We start from the raw sequence: 24,968 nt of genomic DNA, 5'->3' as shown, positions 1-24,968 counted from the left end.
AGCGTCATCATTTTGTGGTGACTACCAATAGCAGCGCCATCATTTTGTGGTGACTTCTTACAGCAAGGCTATTATTTTGTGGTGACAACTAACAGCAGAGCCATTATTTTGTGGTGACTACTAACAGCAGCGCCATCATTTTGTGTTGACTACTAACAGCAGGGCCATTATTTTCTGGTGATTACTACCAGCAGCGCCATTATTTTGTGGTGACTTCTTACTGCAGCGCCATCTTTTTGTGGCGACTTCTTACAGCAAGGCTTTTATTTTGTGGTGACTTCTTACAGCAGCGCCATCTTTTTGTGGCGACTTCTTACAGCAAGGCTTTTATTTTGTGGTGACTTCTTACAGCAGCGCCATCTTTTTGTGGTGACTTCTTACAGCAGGGCTATTATTTTGTGATGACTTCTTACAGCAGCGCCATCTTTTTGTGGCGACTTCTTACAGCAAGGCTATTATTTTGTGGTGACTTCTTACTGCAGCGCCATCATTTCGTGGTGACTACTAACAGCAAGGCCATTATTTTGTGGTTACTACTAACAGCAGGGCCATAATTTTGTGGTGACTACTAACAGCAGGGCCATTATTTTGTGGTGACTTCTAACAGCAGCTTCATCATTTTGTGGTGACTACTAACAGCAGGGCCATTATTTTGTGGTGACTTCTAACAGCAGCGCCATAATTTTGTGGTGACTACTAAAAGCAGCTTCATTATTTTGTGGTGACTACTAACAGCAGGGCTATTATTTTGTGGTGACTACTAACAGCAGCGCCATAATTTTGTGATGACTACTAAAAGCAGCGCTATTATTTTGTGGTGACTACTAACAGCAGGGCCATAATTTTGTGATGACTACTAAAAGCAGCGCTATTATTTTGTGATGACTACTAACAGCAGGGTCATTATTTTGTGATGACTACTAACAGCAGGGCCATTATTTTGTGATGACTACTAACAGCAGGGTCATTATTTTGTGATGACTACTAACAGCAGGGCCATTATTTTGTGATGACTACTAACAGCAGGGTCATTATTTTGTGGTGACTACTTACAGCAGGGCCATTATTTTGTGGTGACTACTTACAGCAGGGCCATTATTTTGTGATGACTACTAACAGCAGGGCCATTATTTTGTGATGACTACTAACAGCAGGGCCATTATTTTGTGATGACTACTAACAGCAGGGTCATTATTTTGTGGTGACTACTTACAGCAGGGCCATTATTTTGTGGTGACTACTTACAGCAGGGCCATTATTTTGTGGTGAGTACTTACAGCAGGGCCATTATTTTGTGGTGACTACTTACAGCAGCGCCATTATTTTTTGGTGACTAATAACAGCAGGGTCATTATTTTGTGGTGAGTACTTACAGCAGGGCCATTATTTTGTGGTGACTACTTACAGCAGGGCCATTATTTTGTGATGACTACTAACAGCAGGGCCATTATTTTGTGGTGACTACTAACAGCAGCGTCATTATTTTGTGGTGACTACTAACAGCAGCGCCATTATTTTGTGGTGACTACTAACAGCAGGGCCATTATTTGGTGGTGACTACTAAAAGCAGCGTCATCATTTTGTGGTGACTACTAATAGCAGCGCCATCATTTTGTGGTGACTTCTTACAGCAAGGCTATTATTTTGTGGTGACTACTTATAATATTTTCATGTTTGATAATTTATGGAGTATGCTTGATGTGGGTTGTTCTTGTCCCATGGCTCGTGATGTTCGTGTCGATGTAGTTGTAGAGTTGAATGATGATGGAGGCGTTGATTTTCAGTTGCATGGTTTTTATTTGGTTCCATATGCATATTTAGTACAGTGGATAAAGGACCATATAGTCCTATACATCCTGACGGGAATTACAATCATAACTTCTCCGTCTACTAAAATACATGTACAAAATTATTTCCATGCTTCCTAGTGTTGGTATCTTCATAACTGTCCTGGTGTGAAGTGTGTCATGTCTGTAGTGTATGTTGTGTCCGGAGTGTCTGTGGAGTGTAGAGTGTCTATGGAGTGTAGAGTGTAGAGTGTAGAGTGTGTTAAAAGAATATCTCGAGTCTCTTATATATTCGATACCAGGAAGCAGGAATGGCGTAAAGGTCATGATTTCCTAAAATTATGTCAGGCAATGATTCAATAACAACTTCCTAAATATGAACTAACTTCCTATATGGGCTTAATTCTTAGACGATGTTCCTGAATCAACTGCCTGAAGACATATTCACATTGGTCAATCAAATTATCAAATTATATATAGCTTACTTTCACGTAAATCTTTAAATTAAATTTCCATTTCAAGGCATTGTTATACTACATTCGCCTTATACTCATATATGATTTCAAATTAGCTAAAATTTGAAATCATTATGCTACAAAAGTAAAATTAAATTTCCATATTAAGGCATCGTTTATACTAAAAACATCTGAAGAAAGTTCACTGTGAAATATGCAAAAAAAAAGATATTGTCAAAATTAACATAACTGTACACTATTCTTTTGCCATACAATGTAAATATTTCAACAAAACACATTAAAATAAATTTTCGGGTAAATGTACAATGTAACAATGATGTTTGGATTGACATATGTTGATGATATTAAGTGGTATGTAAATTAATGATGTTATCAATAAAAAAAAATCCTTACTTCTGTATGACTTTTAAGGTTCATGATATGCTGTTATCAGAAGGAACAAATGAAAATGAAATTGGAAGTTCTTTGTTATTGTGTAAAAAAAATGTTGTGAATTGTGCGTGATATGTTATTAGAACGTCGGAGCAACAACAATTAAATGTGTGTGTTATATCACATCACTACTCCGCCTCTAACATAAAAATGGGAAGTTTATAGATACGTTTCATTCTCCATGCATTAGCACGTGAGAGAAACTTCCCATAAGTATATATAATATGTAAATTGTGTATACGTGTCAACAAATAAAGTAAAAAAAAATGTTAAAAGAACTTCCATATGAATATTAAGTATATAAAAACAGCATAATCATGAACAAGTCATTGTAAAAAAATTAATGCGACTTGGATGAGTTTTTTTAAAGTAAGATGTAACGTGTATTAGAAATTTAAAAATAAAATGTTATAAAACTTTAAAAAAAAAATTGTACTGTTAATATGAACAGTTAAGCTACCGTAATTATCAAATATATATTAATAAGATATCTATAAGTGTTTTTTGACCTGGGGCACAATTTGTCAAAGCGGAAGCAGATATGTCTTCAGGCAGATACCTGACCAACCATTACAAAATGTGTTAACTGAAATGAATAACGTAATTGTTCCATATTGAAATGTTTTGATTTTGTAAAATATAGGATGATAACAGTTCGTAAGCAAAATAAAAATCAATTATAAATAGTTATTAAATCCAAAAGAGAAAAAAAATCAATTATCCTGATCTAGTACTGTTAAGACTTGTGCTGTATAAAAAATGACGTTAATGAGAAAAAAAAAAATTGTTTGAATTTGACGTTGAATCGTCTTAAAAACAAACGGATGAAATATCGCTTTCCAATTAAAGCTGATATCTTTAATAATAAAAATGAAATGAAAATCATTTTGCAAAGAAAGTTCCATTATTGTGTATTTGTGTATGTAAACGTTGAAAGAAACATAAAAACTTGTGTGTGCCCGGCATTGAACTGCATCGGGTATTCCTCCCAACGTGAAATAATATATATAAACGTAAATATGTCATAAATAACGAGACAATGGGCCTTAATGAGATACCTCACCACCCTATTGTACTCAAGACATACTGGTTGTTCCAATTTACATTTTAATACTGCATGTTAACCATGTCAGCAGAACAAACCAGACGTTTAAAATATATATTGTGTAAAAAATGTATTTGTGTAAATGAAAAATAATAATTTAAAACAAAAAGGTATGTTGAGGAACTTTCTCTGTGAATGACATAAATGAACAGCACAAGTCATGAACATATTAATAGAAATGAAATTAACTAAACATTATTTATCAAACAATCTCAAAAATCTGTTAGCTCAGGAAAAAAATATAAAATTGAAATTGATAGTATGGTAATATTAAATATTTAAGTGTAATGCAGTAAATTATATTTACCATATTGAATTTTAAAAAAAAGTATTACATTACTACAAAACGTTCCGCTTAGAACAATTATCATCCTGTTATATGTATGTAAAAAAATAATCATAAATTTACTGATACGTTGTACCTTAAAACATATGATATTTAGATGAAAACAACTTTTTTAAAAAAATGTATAAGTATATCAGTTTATAAAACAATAAAACACTATACATTACCGAAAAGTAATTCCCAATATATGAAAACACATTTATAAATGTCAAAAATTTTAAGAAGTAATTACAGTTCAATTTTGTTTGTCTTCTGTCTTCGATCTTCTGTCTTTTATGTTGATGGCTCATTCACGGTGCTGGTTGTGTAGTGGTCAGTAGGGTGTTGTTGGTGGTCTCTGCATTTTGGTTCCTCTTGTTTTGTTCTTTGTGTGGTTTGTGGTGATGGGTTTTGGTGGCTGTGTTCTTGTGGCACTGATGATCGTATAGTGGCGTAGCTCCGTTGGTGATATCCGCGGAACCCAAAATTCCATCGCATTGTCACGGCATCAGTATAATGAAATGTCTTTTTCTTTTAAAATATAGTTGGAAGGCTTGATGTTGCTTGTGATGTTCATGTCGTTGTAGTTGAATGAGTTGAATGATGATGGAGGCGTTGATTTTCAGTTGCATGGTTTTTATTTGGTTCCATATGCATATTTAGTACAGTGGATAAAGGACCATATAGTCCTATACATCCTGACGGGAATTACAATCATAACTTCTCCGTCTACTAAAATACATGTACAAAATTATTTCCATGCTTCCTAGTGTTGGTATCTTCATAACTGTCCTGGTGTGAAGTGTGTCATGTCTGTAGTGTATGTTGTGTCCGGAGTGTCTGTGGAGTGTAGAGTGTCTATGGAGTGTAGAGTGTAGAGTGTAGAGTGTGTTAAAAGAATATCTCGAGTCTCTTATATATTCGATACCAGGAAGCAGGAATGGCGTAAAGGTAATGATTTCCTAAAATTATGTCAGGCAATGATTCAATAACAACTTCCTAAATATGAACTAACTTCCTATATGGGCTTAATTCTTAGACGATGTTCCTGAATCAACTGCCTGAAGACATATTCACATTGGTCAATCAAATTATCAAATTATATATAGCTTACTTTCACGTAAATCTTTAAATTAAATTTCCATTTCAAGGCATTGTTATACTACATACTAACAACAGCGCCATCATTTTGTGGTGACTACTAATAGCAGCGTCATCATTTTGTGGTGACTACTAACAGCAGCGCCATAAATTTGTGATGACTACTAAAACCAGCGCTATTATTTTGTGGTGACTAATAACAGCAGGGTCGTTATTTTGTGGTGACTACTAACAGCAGGGCCATTATTTTTTGGTGACTAATAACAGCAGGGCCATTATTTTGTGGTGACTACTAACCGCAGCGCTATTATTTTGTGGTGACTACTAACAGCAGGGCCATTATTTTGTGATGACTACTAACAGCAGGGCCATTATTTTGTGGTGACTACTAACAGCAGCGTCATTATTTTGTGGTGACTACTAACAGCAGGGCCATTATTTTGTGGTGACTACTAACAGCAGGGCCATTATTTTGTGGTGACTACTAACAGCAGCGTCATTATTTTTTGGTGACTACTAACAGCAGGGCCATTATTTTGTGGTGACTACTAACAGCAGCGTCATCATTTTGTGGTGACTACTAACAGCAGGGCCATTATTTTGTGGTGACTACTAACAGCAGCGCCATCATTTTGTGGTGACTACTAACAGCAGCGTCATCATTTTGTGGTGACTACTAACAGCAGCGCTATTATTTTGTGGTGACTACTAACAGCAGGGCCATTATTTTGTGATGACTACTAACAGCAGGGCCATTATTTTGTGGTGACTACTAAAACCAGCGCTATTATTTTGTGGTGACTACTAACAGCAGGGCCATTATTTTGTGGTGACTACTAACAGCAGGGCTATTATTTTTTGGTGACTAATAACAGTAGGGTCATTATTTTGTGGTGACTAATAACAGCAGGGCCATTATTTTGTGGTGACTACTAACAGCAGCGCTATTATTTTGTGGTGACTACTAACAGCAGGGCCATTATTTTGTGATGACTACTAACAGCAGGGCCATTATTTTGTGGTGACTACTAACAGCAGCGTCATTATTTTGTGGTGACTACTAACAGCAGGGCCATTATTTTGTGGTGACTACTAACAGCAGCGTCATCATTTTGTGGTGACTACTAACAGCAGGGCCATTATTTTGTGGTGACTACTAACAGCAGCGCCATCATTTTGTGGTGACTACTAACAGCAGCGTCATCATTTTGTGGTGACTACTAACAGCAGCGCTATTATTTTGTGGTGACTACTAACAGCAGGGCCATTATTTTGTGGTGACTACTAACCGCAGCTTCATTATTTTGTGGTGACTACTAAAAGCAGGGCCATAATTTTGTGGTGACTACGAAAAGCAGCTTCATTATTTTTTGGTGACTACTAACAGCAGGGCTATTATTTTGTGGTGACTACTAACACCAGCGCCATAATTTTGTGGTGACTACTAAAAGCAGCGCTTTAATTTTTTGGTGACTAATAACAGCAGGGTCGTTATTTTGTGGTGACTACTAACAGCAGGGCCATAATTTTGTGGTGACTTCTAACAGCAGCTTCATCATTTTGTGGTGACTACTAACAGCAGGGCCATTATTTTGTGGTGACTTCTAACAGCAGCGCCATAATTTTGTGGTGACTACTAAAAGCAGCGTCATCATTTTGTGGTGACTACTAACAGCAGCGCTATTATTTTGTGGTGACTACTAACAGCAGGGCCATTATTTTGTGATGACTACTAACAGCAGCGCCATAATTTTGTGATGACTACTAAAAGCAGCGCTATTATTTTGTGGTGACTACTAACAGCAGGGCCATCATTTTGTGATGACTACTAAAACCAGCGCTATTATTTTGTGGTGACTAATAACAGCAGGGTCGTTATTTTGTGGTGACTACTAACAGCAGCGCTATTATTTTGTGGTGACTACTAACAGCAGGGCCATTATTTTGTGGTGACTACTAACAGCAGGGCCATTATTTTGTGGTGACTACTTACAGCAGGGCCATTATTTTGTGGTGACTACTTACAGCAGGGCCATTATTTTGTGATGACTACTAACAGCAGGGCCATTATTTTGTGGTGACTACTAACAGCAGCGTCATTATTTTGTGGTGACTACTAACAGCAGGGCCATTATTTTGTGGTGACTACTAACAGCAGGGCCATTATTTGGTGGTGACTACTAAAAGCAGCGTCATCATTTTGTGGTGACTACTAACAGCAGCGCTATTATTTTGTGGTGACTACTAACAGCAGGGCCATTATTTTGTGATGACTACTAACAGCAGCGCCATAATTTTGTGATGACTACTAAAAGCAGCGCTATTATTTTGTGGTGACTACTAACAGCAGGGCCATCATTTTGTGATGACTACTAAAACCAGCGCTATTATTTTGTGGTGACTAATAACAGCAGGGTCGTTATTTTGTGGTGACTACTAACAGCAGCGCTATTATTTTGTGGTGACTACTAACAGCAGGGCCATTATTTTGTGGTGACTACTAACAGCAGGGCCATTATTTTGTGGTGACTACTTACAGCAGGGCCATTATTTTGTGGTGACTACTTACAGCAGGGCCATTATTTTGTGATGACTACTAACAGCAGGGCCATTATTTTGTGGTGACTACTAACAGCAGCGTCATTATTTTGTGGTGACTACTAACAGCAGGGCCATTATTTTGTGGTGACTACTAACAGCAGGGCCATTATTTGGTGGTGACTACTAAAAGCAGCGTCATCATTTTGTGGTGACTACTAATAGCAGCGCCATCATTTTATATTTACACTTGCTAGGCTTTGTCACTATACGCTAATACTAGCCGATTTTGTTTACCATAACTGCATGGTAACATTGACCTTTGAACTTGCGTATTAAAATGTTCTGTGCAACGTAAAAGGACTACTTTTTTTAAAAGAAACACATGGCTTTGTTTACATTTTGACGCAACATTACGTGTATATTGTTGTTTTTCATAGAATTTTGGAAAGATGTAAACAATATATACATGTTATATATTTATATATGATTCAAACAATTTTTAAATCAACAATTGTATAAAGAAACGGAAAAATATCCCGACCGGGGCGACGTGCTTTCATTTTTGTTAAAATTGATGGGTGTCAAATGTAAACATTACCTCTGTGCCTATGTTCGTCCTACGATCGAGCCTTTGGGGTGGACGGGCATGAGACCCTCTGATAGAGGCCAGTTATAAACATATCCTCTTGTCTTTGTTCTTTGAGAATTTAATCATGTGTATTATAAAACATGCACCGCTAATAATCCACGTGTTGACAGTTACGCGTCACCACAAATACATTGTAGGTATCCATCGAACACAAGTGAATTTGTTTCATCTATCGATGGCGATATGGATCTAAGCGTAGATTATATAATCACATGGCTCCCAAGGATGTAATATCGTCAAGTCAGACGACATCTCAAACACATTGAGCTACTTGAAAATCGGTGTTTTGACAACTTGGGCAAACTCAAGTGTGTAAGCGTGCGTCAGCTTCGCCTCGCAGCACGGTCACCGAGTTCACACATGTGGCCGTGTACAAATTCTTTATGTTATTACGCTATATATATTAACTTTTAGCAAAATTGAATATATATTTAAAGTTCTGATCTGATTAAATAAAGTTATCTCTGACATTTATTTTGTTTGTCATGTTTATTTTACACTAAAATATTGAACTTTTTTGTCGTCGCGGCTGAATAATTCTACCTTACGTGAAGCGTCATCATTCGCTGTTCAATTGAGTAAGCTCCTCCCACTTTTGATCGACTTTTATTTAATAATTACGTCACTTTCAAATGACGATTTTATTGCATAAAATATAAATAAAAAGTCGTGTGAGTGTAAATATAGGGATTGGATTTCGTTTTTATGTTAACCATGCATGTATGGAGCAATTCCTCTAAGAATATATTCAATATGGGGCGCTAACGCGCCCCATAGAATATATTCTTAGAGGAATTGCTCCATACACGCATGGTTAACATAAAAACGAAATCCAATCCCTATGTGGTGACTTCTTACAGCAAGGCTATTATTTTGTGGTGACTACTAACAGCAGGGCCATTATTTTGTGGTGACTACTAACAGCAGGGCCATTATTTTGTGGTGACTACTAACATCAGGGCCATTATTTTGTTGTGACTACTAACAGCAGCGTCATCATTTTGTGGTGACTACTAACAGCAGGGCTATTATTTTGTGGTGACTACTAACAGCAGCGCCATCATTTTGTGGTCACTACTAACCGCAGCGTCATCATTTTGTGGTGACTACTAACAGCAGCGCTATTATTTTGTGGTGACTACTAACAGCAGGGCCATTATTTTGTGGTGACTACTAACAGCAGCGTCATTATTTTGTGGTGACTACTAACAGCAGGGCCATTATTTTGTGGTGACTACTAACAGCAGGGCCATTATTTTGTGGTGACTACTAACAGCAGGGCCATTATTTTGTGGTGACTACTAACAGCAGCGTCATCATTTTGTGGTGACTACTAACAGCAGGGCCATTATTTTGTGGTGACTACTAACAGCAGCGCCATCATTTTGTGGTGACTACTAACAGCAGCGTCATCATTTTGTGGTGACTACTAACAGCAGTGCTATTATTTTGTGGTGACTACTAACAGCAGGGCCATTATTTTGTGGTGACTACTAACCGCAGCTTCATTATTTTGTGGTGACTACTAACAGCAGGGCCATAATTTTGTGGTGACTACTAAAAGCAGCTTCATTATTTTTTGGTGACTACTAACAGCAGGGCTATTATTTTGTGGTGACTACTAACAGCAGGGCCATAATTTTGTGGTGACTACTAAAAGCAGCTTCATTATTTTTTGGTGACTACTAACAGCAGGGCTATTATTTTGTGGTGACTACTAACACCAGCGCCATAATTTTGTGGTGACTACTAAAAGCAGCGCTATAATTTTTTGGTGACTAATAACAGCAGGGTCGTTATTTTGTGGTGACTACTAACAGCAGCGCCATTATTTTGTGGTGACTACTAACCGCAGCTTCATTATTTTGTGGTGACTACTAACAGCAGCGCTATTATTTTGTGATGACTACTAACAGCAGGGCCATTATTTTGTGATGACTTCTTACAGCAGCGCCATCATTTTGTGGCGACTTCTTACAGCAAGGCTATTATTTTGTGGTGACTTTTTACTGCAGCGCCATCATTTCGTGGTGACTACTAACAGCAGGGCTATTATTTTGTGGTGACTACTAACAGCAGCGCCATAATTTTGTGGAGACTACTAAAAACAGTGCCATAATTTTGTGGTGACTACTAAAAGCAGCGCCATTATTTTGTGGTGACTACTAACAGCAAAGCTATTATTTTGTGGTGACTTCTTACAGCAGCGCTATCATTTTGTGTTGACTACTAACAGCAGCGCTATCATTTTGTGGTGACTACTAACAGCAGGGCCATTATTTTGTGATGACTTCTTACAGCAGCGCCATCATTTTGTGGTGACTTCTTACAGCAAGACTATTATTTTGTGGTGACTTCTTACTGCAGCGCCATCATTTTGTGGTGACTACTAACAGCAGCGCTATTATTTTGTGGTGACTACTAACAGCAGGGCCATTATTTTGTGATGACTTCTTACAGCAGCGCCATCATTTTGTGGTGACTACTAACAGTAGGGTTATTATTTTGTGGTGACTACTAACAGCAGCGTCATTATTTTGTGGTGACTACTAACAGCAGGGTCATTATTTTGTGGTGACTACTAACAGCAGGGCCATTATTTCGTGGTAACTTCTAACAGCAGGGCTATTATTTTGTGATGACTTCTAACGGCAGCTTCATTATATTGTGATGACTACTAACAGCAGGGCCATTATTTTTTGGTGACAACTAACAGCAGGGCCAAAATTTTGTGGTGACTACTAACAGCAGGGCCATAATTTTGTGGTGACTACTAACAGGCTATTATAAGTTACACCTGATATGTAAACTTTCCATTTTGATTAAGGGATTATGCTATGCCAAGTTTAAATGAATATGGCCCCTTATCTAAATCTTTGGTCAAAGTATACGTCTAAATAGATAATGCTGTTTGCAATAACATAAAACCAATAAGTTTTATATGTTATATATTACACCGTGTGTACTTTGCCAATTGATTTGACCTACAGTGTTTGTACAGTCGTGTGCCAATGTGTAATGTTTGGGTTAGATAGCCACATTTATAAAGATACTATGGTATTAACTCCGATCAGCAAACGACGGTTACTTTTAAAGCTGGCAAGAGATGAATGATGGAAATAACAAATAAAATGAATAATAAAACAGATGGTATTGCTTTAAGTTGCACGCTGACAAGATCGACAAACATTATACTTTCCTCAGAATAATGCAGATATCTTATTTTGATCAGAACCTATGTATACGGAACATATCACAGAAATAATACTTATCTGATTGATACCCAAACTTATTATTATTGTAAATAAAGGTTTTCGCTGAAATGTCCAATGCTTGACTTTGGTGATACAAAAAAGCAAATGTAGATTTTAAATCCCCAATACGGTATTTGATTATCGCTGTCGGATCAATGAGTAGAAAGGCTAGATGTGTATCTCGGTTTGTGATAAGATTATTGACAAACGGATGCACCTGTTGTAGAAAACAAATAAATGGGAGAATCCTCTAACAAACAGTAAGTAATCTGTAGAAAACCAAACCACGTGTTTTCTCTCCATTTTCACCTGGTATTTTTTACCTGAGATTGCCTGTGGATTCTGCCGAGTACCAGTTTGATATCTCGACTGGAAATCAATTTACGATGTTTTTCAATCAATTTGTGGCTGTGCCAGAGTAAACACAACTGTACAGTTACCCGTAGGACCGTGCTATATCGACGGTAAGGACGTGCTCATGACCAGTGTTACCACAGACAAATCGCCAGTAAATTTCAAAACATTGGAGTTCAACGCCATCATTGGAAGACCAGAATTTCTTTTACATAAGTTCACTAGTGTTTGGTTGGAGATTACGCGGCTTGTGTTACCCGACTGTGTATTGGGGTTAAATTACCTGACTAATCATAAACTGTTAATTTTAAATTCAACCCATTGTCTGGATTAGTGGACAAAGAAAGTGATTATAGAATATAAATCTCATACAGACGTACATATTGGAACACAGAAAATATAATCTACGTGTGGACTCTCTACTGCAAGCGATACAAGTACACAGACAGATCTATTATGTACCCAAAAGCTGCAGTTCCCAGACCACGTGATTGTAGATAGTCTGAAATGGCTTCGGTGCACTCTAAGGAGCGGTCTCAGCCTGCTCTACACTTCCGGCCGCGAAGGACATCTTTTCGCCAGTATAATATCACTGTACAGCGACAAAGTCATTGGGCCTACACACCATCCTGGATGGAGAAAGTACAGAAAACTCGTCAGGAAATGATAGACAATTTAAATGCTGCAAGACTCAAGGAGCAGTTGTACTTAAACAGACGGCGCTGTGACAGTCGTGGGAGTCGTCACAGTGCCTCTCCCTTAGGGAGTCCCCGAATGTTAAATTTCCTACAGGCGGCCGCCATGGACGGAAGTACCGCTGAACACAGGGACTTAGAGCAGCAATATCAAGAATTACGAAATAAAATGTTTCCACCTAAAAGTCGTGAAAAAACACAGGAATCGCAGAAAGAGGAACCGCTTGAGAGTGATAATCAGCCAAAAACTCCCAAAACCAAGAAAACGAGATTTAAAGACATTCCTCAGCATCACCGAACATCACGTGCCCGTGATGTTTCTGATTCTGCATCAAGCGCGCCGTCTACCGGACGGACGTACCATCATTTCCAGGTACCAGTAGCTCAGTTGCTCGAATCCGACGCTCTGGGGTCAGACCACTTTCTGAAACATTTAAATTGTGTGAAACAATTAGCACGTCGTTATCGGCGGGGTAATCGACGATACCGCCATATCGCCCACAAGTTGGAAATACAGGATATTTGATGGAACAGTTTTAGGGAACTTGTGTAAGCGGAAGTGCTATGTGTGATATCTAGTTTCAGTTTTGAAAGAATTAAATTTCAAACGTTTTCACTTGATAGTATTTAACAATATTTTTATTTTTGTGTGCTACATCGATTCCCGCTTAATTTGTGGCGGACTATAGTTTCCGGAATTTGAATAGCTTTTATATTGCTCTAATAGCATGGAACATGCAATCACGGCGACGCACGTGTAAAGTATTATTGCACAATTGTATGTTTAAAATCAGCCATAAAATATAATCATAACATGGCTTTCTGCGAAAAATTTCTCTTTGTTAGTGTCGTAAATTGATGGAATTATCGCGACATACCTGGCACGGCAATACCACCAAACAAAGTGGATGCCATGCATTATTGTTTACATATATTTTTGTAGGTCATAAACTAACAGAAAATTTTATAAAACATATGTATGAAATTGATTTGCTTCGAAGTGACATAAGAATAGTGGTCTGAACTCAAGATGCATGTAAATCAGTTCGGCACAACAATTATTCGCTGTATCTATAGATTAAGTTAGAGACTGTCATTTATTATTGGTGTTCTTATGTGAACATACATGTATATATCGGCTGTCAGGTTATGATTGATGTCTATAGGTTTAAAACCTAGTCTGTGTTACTGTATTGATAATCTGTTTGTTTGTGTACTCATTTGTTCAGTTACTTTAAACGGTCTTTTTTCCAATGTATAAATTATTAAAGACTTTTGTTCTAAGTACAAATTCCCTGAAACTTTTGTTCGATATGAAATGACACATTAACACATTTATTGATTTCTCTTTTATTTTCATGCTTAGATTAAAACAATAAAAGACAAATTGGGTAACGTGCGTTTCTATGTTTAGTACACAGGGGCTTGTCGTATTCAAACAGAAATCATGTTTAATGCACGACATGTGTATAAGAAATAGAAAAGTTTACCGAGTCTCTGATTATGGACATGGTACATTCCATAGATTAGTTGACTATGTATAAGGTGATTAAATTCAAACGATAGTTATCCGTTAGAAATCGATGAGCTGGTAGTTTGTCAACTTATGTGCCGAGTAACTTTTAAAATGCAGATAGTAAAATAATAGTTTGAATGATATAGTTGATGTTTTTGTATGAAATACAACCATTCGATGAGGTCTGGTTATGTCTTTATCTTATAGCAGCCTGGCTAACATGTTACCAGGTCAACATTATATATACTGACGCCGGGTTCTAACTTGGAAGTGTTGTAAGAACTAACTTCCCAGGGCTGCCGAAAAACTTTGAAATGTACTCGGCCGTCGGACAAGTGCTTCATCACAATCTACTCGTCCGAATGACATTTTTACTTGTCCGTAATATTTGTCAGATAAATAAGTAGATGTGACTGTATATATTAGCCTACAGCGGTTTTAGATATATCCATTTGATTGTTAGAACTGTATTGATGCCGATTCGGGATAACATGACTAACAGACAGTTTTACAAGAAGACCGACAAAACATTTAATTCCCAAACAATTTTGTATGGAAGTGTTAAAAAAGATATCTTTTTAAAGGGTCGATATTTTTAACTTACTTTCCAATGTAGTAGGTATATATTATTTTTAACTCCATTAGCTTCTGGTAAGATTTTTTTGAGGCGAATGTCGCTAAAAACTGAAGCAAATTTCGCTGTGACTTCTTGTTTTTCGATACACCTCTAGACTCTTGATTACGATATCAATAGACCTCGAATTTATTCATGTTACAATGCTGTACATGCGCATGCGCATTGAAAACGAAAGTCGGGAATTCCTAGAATGATGCAGAAAGCGAAAGCTTATCATTGCTTCGTCGTATTTTTAAGAAACCGTTACGAATGTCAGACCCTATATAAATTTATCGAGAAACGATATAATTAATAAGGTGTAGGTCATATAGTCATTGTCAGAATTTTTCACTCGTCCGACGGACAAGCGTGATGCCAACATTCACTCGTCCGATGGCCAAATCCACTCGTCTAGACGAGCGGACGAGTACATTTCCCCAGCCCTGCTTCCCAAAAAGGCTACCATAACCATTATATCAGTATGTAGAAACTTGGTATCCATTTTATAACTTATTGTTATGTTCAAGACCTCCACATAGAGAGAAAGGTGACCATTTGGTTTTAACCAAAACTTGTCTAAGATGTCCAATAATTTTCCAAACCACACGTGTGAGTCCATTCCTACCAGACCGTGTTACTAATCATCAACAGTCCGTGACAATCCTCAAGCCAACTCGATTTGCACTCTTATTTTTCAAAGAAGCTGTCCCAGCTTATGCACGAAAATGACTGTAAATTAGAATTGAGTTCTGTATCAGAGACACAAGATAACCAATCACTACAACAGAAACATTTCAGAAAGCAAATGGCAGTTCCGTAAATGGCGAAAGCTACGGCCCTTACATTTTATAAAATTGCTTTTAAATTTATAATCGAACACAGACAATAAAATAACTAATACCACTTGGTGGTTTTACTTTTTAAAGCAACTTTATAAAATGCAAGCGAATTGAAGTGGACTGGTGAGAGTTCGAAGGTCCCGAACTTTAACCCCAGTTTGTTTCTCCTTTACACTGTTACATATTTCCCCCACAGGTACCGATTCTTCTTAATCTTCGAAATGCTTCCTAGACCTTGACGGCAGTCAACATGTCAATGATTGTCTACTGTGGACCATCCTCGATACTCCATGGGTTACTATCACTGTCGTTATATCCGCCCCTGATACACTAAAACATTAAACGATCCGTCATTTGTTGCCTTCAGTTTTGCTATGACATATTTCAGGGATGAATATAATGTTAGTGATGGTAACCCATGATGTATCGATGGTGACTGTGGACATATTGATATCTCTTTCAGTATGGTTTTAACCAGATTGTATAACTGCGTAGTAAAGTCACTGTTTATCGAGTTGGTAATGATTGTATAATAGTGACCCCCTGGTAATGATACTATTGTAGCGACCCCCTGGCAATGATTGTATTGTAGCGACCCCCTGGTAATGACTGTATTGTAGTGACCCCCTGGAAATGATAGTATTGTAGTGACCCCCTGGTAATGATTGTATTGTAGTGACCCCCTGGTAATGATTGTATTGTAGCGACCCCCTGGTAATGATAATATTGTAGCGACCCCCTGGTAATGATTGTATTGTAGCGACCCCCTGGTAATGCTTTTATTGTAGTGACTCCCTGGAAATGATAGTATTGTAGTGACCCCCTGGTAATGATTGTATTGTAGTGACCCCCTGGTAATGATTGTATTGTAGCGACCCGCTGGTAATGATTGTATTGTAGTGACCCCCTGGTAATGATAGTATTGTAGTGACCCCCTGGTAATGATTGTATTGTAGCGACCCCCTGGTAATGATGGTAATGATTGTATTGTAGTGACCCCCTGGTAATGATTGTATTGTAGCGACCCCCTGGTAATGATTGTATTGTAGCGACCCCCTGGTAATGATAGTATTGTAGTGACCCCCTGGTAATGATTGTATTATAGTGACCCCCTGGTAATGATGTATTGTAGTGACCCTCTGGTAATGATTGTATTGTAGCGACCCCCTGGTAATGATAGTATTGTAGCGACCCCCTGGTAATGATTGTATTGTAGCGACCCCTGGTAATGATTGTATAATAGCGACCCCCTGGTAATTATAGTATTGTAGTGACCCCCTGGTAATGATTGTATTGTAGCGACCCGCTGGTAATGATTGTATTGTAGCGACCCCCTGGTAATGATTGTATTGTAGCGACCCCCTGGTAATAATTGTATTGTAGCGACCCCCTGGTAATGATTGTATTGTAGCGACCCGCTGGTAATGATTGTATAATAGCGACCCCCTGGTAATGATAGTATTGTAGTGACCCCCTGGTAATGATTGTATTGTAGCGACCCGCTGGTAATGATTGTATTGTGGCGACCCCCTGGTAATGATTGTATAATAGCGACCCCCTGGTAATGATAGTATTGTAGTGACCCCCTGGTAATGATTGTATTGTAGCGACCCGCTGGTAATGATTGTATTGTAGCGACCCGCTGGTAATGATTGTATTGTAGCGACCCGCTGGTAATGATTGTATTGTAGTGACTCCCTGGTAATGATAGTATTGTAGTGACCCCCTGGTAATGGTAGTATTGTAGTGACCCCCTGGTAATAATTGTATTGTAGCGACCCCCTGGTAATGATAGTATTGTAGCGACCCCCTGGTAATGATTGTATTGTAGCGACCCCCTGGTAATGATTGTATTGTAGTGACCCCCTGGTAATGATTGTATTGTAGTGACCCCCTGGTAATGATTGTATTGTAGCGACCCCCTGGTAATGATTGTATTGTAGCGACCCCCTGGTAATGATTGTATTGTAGCGACCCCCTGGTAATGATTGTATTGTAGTGACCCCCTGGTAATGATAGTATTGTAGTGACCCCCTGGTAATGATTGTATTGTAGTGACCCCCTGGTAATGATTGTATTGTAGCGACCCCCTGGTAATGATTGTATTGTAGCGACCCCCTGGTATTGGTAGTATTGTAGCGACCCCCTGGTAATGATAGTATTGTAGTGACCCCCTGGTAATGATAGTATTGTAGTGATGTATTGTATTGTAGCGACCCCCTGGTAATGATAGTTTTGTAGTGACCCCCTGGTAATGATTGTATTGTAGTGACCCCCTGGTAATGATAGTATTGTAGTGACCCCCTGGTAATGATTGTATTGTAGCGACCCGCTGGTAATGATTGTATTGTAGCGACCCCCTGGTAATGATTGTATTGTAGCGACCCCCTGGTAATGATAGTATTGTAGTGACCCCCTGGTAATGATAGTATTGTAGTGACCCCCTGGTAATGATAGTATTGTAGTGACCCCCTGGTAATGATTGTATTGTAGTGACCCCCTGGTAATGATTGTATTGTAGCGACCCCCTGGTAATGATTGTATTGTAGCGACCCCCTGGTAATGATAGTATTGTAGCGACCCCCTGGTAATGATAGTATTGTAGTGACCCCCTGGTAATGATAGTATTGTAGTGACCCCCTGGTAATGATTGTATTGTAGTGACCCCCTGGTAATGATTGTATTGTAGTGACCCCCTGGTAATGATTGTATTGTAGCGACCCCCTGGTAATGATAGTATTGTAGCGACCCCCTGGTAATGATAGTATTGTAGTGACCCCCTGGTAATGATAGTATTGTAGTGACCCCCTGGTAATGATAGTATTGTAGTGACCCCCTGGTAATGATTGTATTGTAGCGACCCCCTGGTAATGATTGTATTGTAGCGACCCCCTGGTAATGATTGTATTGTAGCGACCCCCTGGTAATGATAGTATTGTAGTGACCCCCTGGTAATGATAGTATTGTAGTGACCCCCTGGTAATGATAGTATTGTAGTGACCCCCTGGTAATGATTGTATTGTAGCGCCCCCTGGTAATGATTGTATTGTAGCGACCCCCTGGTAATGATTGTATTGTAGCGACCCCCTGGTAATGATAGTATTGTAGCGACCCCTTGGTAATGATTGTATTGTAGCGACCCCTGGTAATGATAGTATTGTAGCGACCCCCTGGTAATGATTGTATTGTAGCGACCCCCTGGTAATGATTGTATTGTAGTGACCCCCTGGTAATGATTGTATTGTAGTGACCCCCTGGTAATGATTGTATTGTAGCGACCCCCTGGTAATAATTGTATTGTAGTGACCCCCTGGTAATGATAGTATTGTAGTGACCCCCTGCTAATGATTGTATTGTAGCGACCCGCTGGTAATGATTGTATTGTAGCGACCCATTGCTAATGATTGTATTGTAGCGACCCCCTGGTAATGATAGTATTGTTGTGACCCCCTGGTAATGATAGTATTGTAGTGACCCCCTGGTAATAATTGTATTGTAGCGACCCCCTGGTAATGATTGTATTGTAGCGATCCCCTGGTAATGATTGTATTGTAGTGACCCCCTGGTAATGATTGTATTGTAGCGACCCCCTGGTAATGATAGTATTGTAGCGACCCCCTGGTAATGATAGTATTGTAGCGACCCCCTGGTAATGATAGTATTGTAGCGACCCGCTGGTAATGATTGTATTGTAGCGACCCGCTGGTAATGATAGTATTGTAGTGACCCCCTGGTAATGATTGTATTGTAGCGACCCCCTGGTAATGATAGTATTGTAGTGACCCCCTGGTAATGATAGTATTGTAGCGACCCCCTGGTAATGATAGTATTGTAGCGACCCGCTGGTAATGATTGTATTGTAGCGACCCCCTGGTAATGATAGTATTGTAGTGACCCCCTGGTAATGATTGTATTGTAGCGACCCCTTGGTAATGATTGTATTGTAGCGACCCCCTGGTAATGATTGTATTGTAGTGACCACCTGGTAATAATTGTATTGTAGTGACCCCCTGGTAATGGTAGTATTGTAGCGACCCCCTGGTAATGATTGTATTGTAGCGACCCCCTGGTAATAATTGTATTGTAGTGACCCCCTGGTAATAATTGTATTGTAGCGACCCCCTGGTAATGATTGTATTGTAGTGACCCCCTGGTAATGATAGTATTGTAGCGACCCCCTGGTAATGATTGTATTGTAGTGACCCCCTGGTAATGATTGTATTGTAGCGACCCCCTGGTAATGATTGTATAATAGCGACCCCCTGGTAATGATTGTATTGTGGCGACCCCCTGGTAATAATTGTTTGTAGCGACCCCCTGGTAATGATTGTATTGTAGTGACCCCCTGGTAATGATAGTATTGTAGTGACCCCCTGGTAATGATAGTATTGTAGTGACCCCCTGGTAATGATTGTATTGTAGCGACCCGCTGGTAATGATTGTATTGTAGCGACCCCCTGGTAATGATTGTATTGTAGCGACCCCCTGGTAATGATAGTATTGTAGCGACCCCCTGGTAATGATTGTATTGTAGTGACCCCCTGGTAATGATAGTATTGTAGTGACCCCTGGTAATGATTGTGTTGTAGTGACCCCCTGGTAATGATTGTATTGTAGCGACCCCCTGGTAATGATTGTATTGTAGCGACCCCCTGGTAATAATTGTATTGTAGCGACCCCCTGGTAATGATAGTATTGTAGCGACCCCCTGGTAATGATTGTATTGTAGCGACCCCCTGGTAATGATTGTATTGTAGTGACCCCCTGGTAATGATTGTATTGTAGTGACCCCCTGGTAATGATTGTATTGTAGTGACCCCCTGGTAATGATAGTATTGTAGTGACCCCCTGGTAATGATTGTATTGTAGTGACCCCCTGGTAATGATAGTATTGTAGTGACCCCCTGGTAATGATTGTATTGTAGTGACCCCCTGGTAATGGTAGTATTGTAGCGACCCCCTGGCAATGATTGTATTGTAGTGACCCCCTGGTAATGATTGTATTGTAGCGACCCCCTGGCAATGATTGTATTGTAGTGACCCCCTGGTAATGATTGTATTGTAGTGACCCCCTGGTAATGATAGTATTGTAGTGACCCCCTGGTAATGATTGTATTGTAGCGACCCCTTGGTAATGATTGTATTGTAGCGACCCCCTGGTAATGATTGTATTGTAGCGACCCCCTGGTAATGATTTTATTGTAGTGACCCCCTGGTAATGGTAGTATTGTAGTGACCCCCTGGTAATGATTGTATAATAGCGACCCCCTGGTAATGATTGTATTGTATTGTATTGTAGCGACCCCTTGGTAATGATAGTATTGTAGCGACCCCCTGGTAATGATTGTATTGTAGTGACCCCCTGGTAATGATAGTATTGTAGCGACCCCCTGGTAATGATAGTATTGTAGTGACCCCCTGGTAATGATTGTATTGTAGCGACCCCCTGGTAATGATAGTATTGTAGTGACCCCCTGGTAATGATTGTATTGTAGCGACCCCCTGGTAATGGTAGTATTGTAGCGACCCCCTGGTAATGATAGTATTGTAGTGACCCCCTGGTAATGATTGTATTGTAGTGACCCCCTGGTAATGATAGTATTGTAGTGACCCCCTGGTAATGATTGTATTGTAGTGACCCCCTGGTAATGATTGTATTGTAGTGACCCCCTGGTAATGATTGTATTGTAGTGACTCCCTGGTAATGATAGTATTGTAGTAAGACCCTATGAAATACATTCAGTATTTTTTAATCTTTTAAATAGAAACTATTCATTATTCAGTGAAAATGAATCGATGATGCTATCTTTTTTTTATTATGGAGATAAAATAGATACATTTTAGTCACTAAGAATGGTATTGACTCCAGCCCATTAACAAGGTCATATAATACATGTATGTCTGGTATGGACCGGAATTGGACCATCGCGCGCTACCTAATGCACACGTCAACTTAAGCGGAGATTCATTATTCAAATTGGACAACAATCGCTACTACCAGGTAATACCGCGTGATTCAATAATATTTATAACAGGAGCCGGCTTCCATGTTTGATATAGACGGTAAACTGAACAGCATGCTGGATATGAGATATCTTTGGAAAATAATAATGGTCTACAATTGAATCTAGGAAAATAACAGCTAGTTCAGTGTTTACATAAAATAATTGATATAATGGAACAAAAGGCCGCCAGCATACCAGCGGAAACATTCGATAATATCGTACATTGGCCTAGTATATAACTGTAACCTTGTCCATTATCGGAACATCCTCTGGAATTTCCGACAGAATACAACTTGACGGAAATGTCAAAGGTTATAGTCTACACTGGCGAGAGTATGACAGAGTTTGCCAATCACAGTTGCCATAAAATTACTGTTCTAAGTTCTAATGTTACATTTTACTGGTCCTTTCTAACTGGGACCTAAATACATCAATGTAATAATAGATACACAAACATTAAAAAAAAAAAAAAAAAAAAAGAAAATACACCTAAAACCGACTTGATGAGAAAATAAAATTATAATTTATACTAATTCAGTTGTATATCTATACATTTAGCTAATTTGTTTCCCATGATTCCTTAGTTTTGTACAATTTTGTACCAATTTCCCATTCCGCATATTTTAAGTCATAATCATCACAAGACAAAACCATGGCAACTGCTGTTTCTACCAAGTTGATTGTTTTCACAACTTGCATGGCACATTTAGTACCAACATCATCCGTGTAGTGCAGTAACTTCCTCTTCAGCTCCCACTTACCACTTCCGGGAGTACACGGCGCAACAACAAGGAAACCTCTCTCTACTTCTATACATTTCCCGTCCAATATAAGGCGCCCATTTCCAAGAAGGGCAAAATTCCGAACATGGTAGTAAAGGAAACAGTCCCCTAATACTAAGATACGATAAGATCCAAGGACGGGAGTATCCGAAGGGCCAAAGCAATATCCGGAACCAATGTTACGCATGTGTCCAAAATATTCGCTTCCTTCTGGAGGAACTTCCAGTTCGGGATAAACGTTTTGTAGAAACCATCCAAAGTCTTTACATTTGAATTTTTCCTTGATTTTATCCATTATTTCGAATTTTTCAGACGGTTCGGGGGGGCTTCACAAGGCCATTATTAAAATAATAAAAATATTTTCTGTAGTCTCCGAGCCACATCTCAGCCGTGCGTCTGTTATTGTACACAAGATCGGAAAAATCCATTTTAAATGGATGCCCTGCTTTAAAAATGTGACCAACGTGGGAACACGGTGAGATTTTCATACTTCCGCCACAAAGCCAAACTCTGATAGACAGCTCTACGTCCTCTCCGCCCCAAGTGCGCATGCCCGTATCAAGTCCTCCGATATCAAGGAAGTACTTCCGGTTTACCGCAAACGCACATCCTACAATGGCGGGGGTATCGAATGCTTTGGTTGGATTGGCAGCCAATTCCGCTTTTTGTTTTGGTGTAAGGGGTACAAACGTGTAAGCCATACTCCACTGAAAATGGCCCCTTAAATCATTAGCGAAATATCGTTTGTATTGAAATGTTTCGGAGTTAATTGTATCTATTGAAGGCTGAACGACGCAAGCTTTGTCCTGACCTATTTCGTATAGTAGAGGCTCCAGCCAGCCAACGTTAACCTCTGTGTGCGAGTCCAAGAAAACCACTGCGTCAGCACTTGAGACCTTAGTTCCAAGAAGCCTTTCTTTCGCCCTATAGATTCGCATAAAGTTGAATTGGTCTACAAATTTGTCCAAAGGAGCCCCCAAATGTTCCAAATCACTCAGGTCGTCAATGATAATGATTTCGCGAATAAGAGAGAGTGGCGAGTGTTTCAGGACACTGTTAATTAGTCTCTCGAAAGTTGACCAGGGTTCGTTATGTAACGGTATCCCGATAGAAGCCACAGGAAGTGACGAAACATTGTAATGAATTAATGCACACTCGTCAGGTCGTGTATCTGGTACTTCACGAGAACCAGATATCTCGTGAGATTTGTTAACGTTGACGAAAAACCGAGCTGGGTCTGTGTATTTGAATAAAGACATGCCAAAACTCTGGATGATAGCAGAAAAACTTTCTCTAGGATTCCCCACATCGTTACCCTTTGGGCCTAGTTCATTCTTTGTATGGAGCACTTTGTCAACATTTTTCTGTCGCGCGTTTCGTTCCAAAGCTGTGAATCTTCTATCCATGTCTTTGTCAAATTCGTGTTCCCTATAAGTTAAGTGAAATGAAAGTGAATTTACTGTCGATTTATTTCAGAATTAATCTGTATCATAACACTAGAAATGAAACCAAACAAAGGATTACTGATAAACCATGTTTTCAAAAGATTCACCTCATAAGCAGTTGGTATAAAGCTATCCTAATTCGTGTACCATAATTATAAAAAAAAACACAAAAATACCAATTGGATTGTGAACATACATATGTATGATGATAGCGGTCGATTTTGCTTTTACAAAATACATATAAATACTAGCATGCTTCATTTAAGCATCGATGTCACTATTTTTTAATTTTATCGGGGTATGAAAAAAAATTGTTTGCAAACTGTGTGAATAAAAGTTTGCAAACAATTTTTTTCAATACGCAACGTCAATGTCTCTACTGTGACGTCACGATAACGTCGGGGTTTCGCGCCATTCTCGGATTTTTTTTTTCATAGTGGTATGCAAAAAAAAAATATTGGCCAATCAGAAAGCCAGATTTGGTATGAAAACAAAGAAAAATTAATTATATAGTTATATTTTAAATCCGTGACTTCTTATGATGATCTTGAACTATATTATATAATGTAAATTTCACTATTGAATTATTTCTAACGTAAACAAACGCATAGGTTCATGTACTCAATTCATGGTCAGAACCGGAAGTACCAGGAAAACGGCAATTTTTCGAACAGACTGCCATCTTCCCGAGAATTTTCTTGTTGTGTTTTGGTTACCCAGACGATGACGGACGTCCACATGAACATGGCAGCCAGCATCAGGACCACGCGTAACTTTCTGGGGAACATGGTCACGGAGAGAACTGTCGGGTGTAAACAACGGTTGGCGTACTGTCGCACGTGTGGCTCGGCCCATGCCATATATATATGGAAGGTCATACCGGCCTAAAAATAGATTTGTTTCTGTGTACGTTAATCTGGCTTTTGTAAACATTTATTTAGAAATATATATAGTCACATTTACTTGTATGTAATATTCCTTCAGCCGAAGTAAATTAATTTACAAATAACAACATGTAGATGTTACCACAGGTACGCGAAATCTAG

At 38.9% G+C, this 24,968-nt stretch overlaps 1 protein-coding gene and 1 pseudogene across 1 annotated transcript; one reads left to right on the top strand and one right to left on the bottom strand.

Moving 5' to 3' along the window:
• The first annotated feature begins 11,891 nt into the window (after positions 1-11,891).
• LOC138306794 (uncharacterized) lies at positions 11,892-14,011 on the top strand. Its single transcript, XM_069247286.1, has one exon. It carries the CDS (start codon positions 12,532-12,534, stop codon positions 13,243-13,245), a length of 714 nt encoding a protein of 237 aa, XP_069103387.1. The 5' UTR covers positions 11,892-12,531; the 3' UTR covers positions 13,246-14,011.
• A 7,536-nt stretch (positions 14,012-21,547) lies between these two features.
• LOC138311101 (polypeptide N-acetylgalactosaminyltransferase 4-like) lies at positions 21,548-24,755 on the bottom strand (annotated as a pseudogene).
• Positions 24,756-24,968: the final 213 nt, after the last annotated feature.

Source organism: Argopecten irradians, chromosome 1, assembly GCF_041381155.1.
Source record: "Argopecten irradians isolate NY chromosome 1, Ai_NY, whole genome shotgun sequence".
Taxonomy (NCBI): domain Eukaryota; kingdom Metazoa; phylum Mollusca; class Bivalvia; order Pectinida; family Pectinidae; genus Argopecten; species Argopecten irradians.
Note: the sequence above shows the minus strand (reverse complement) of the source record. Positions and strands in the feature narration are given on the sequence as shown.

Excerpts from the sequence above, each read along its gene's own strand:
- LOC138306794 (XM_069247286.1), top strand. The coding sequence starts at position 12,532 with ATGGCTTCGGTGCACTCTAAGGAGCGGTCTCAGCCTGCTCTACACTTC.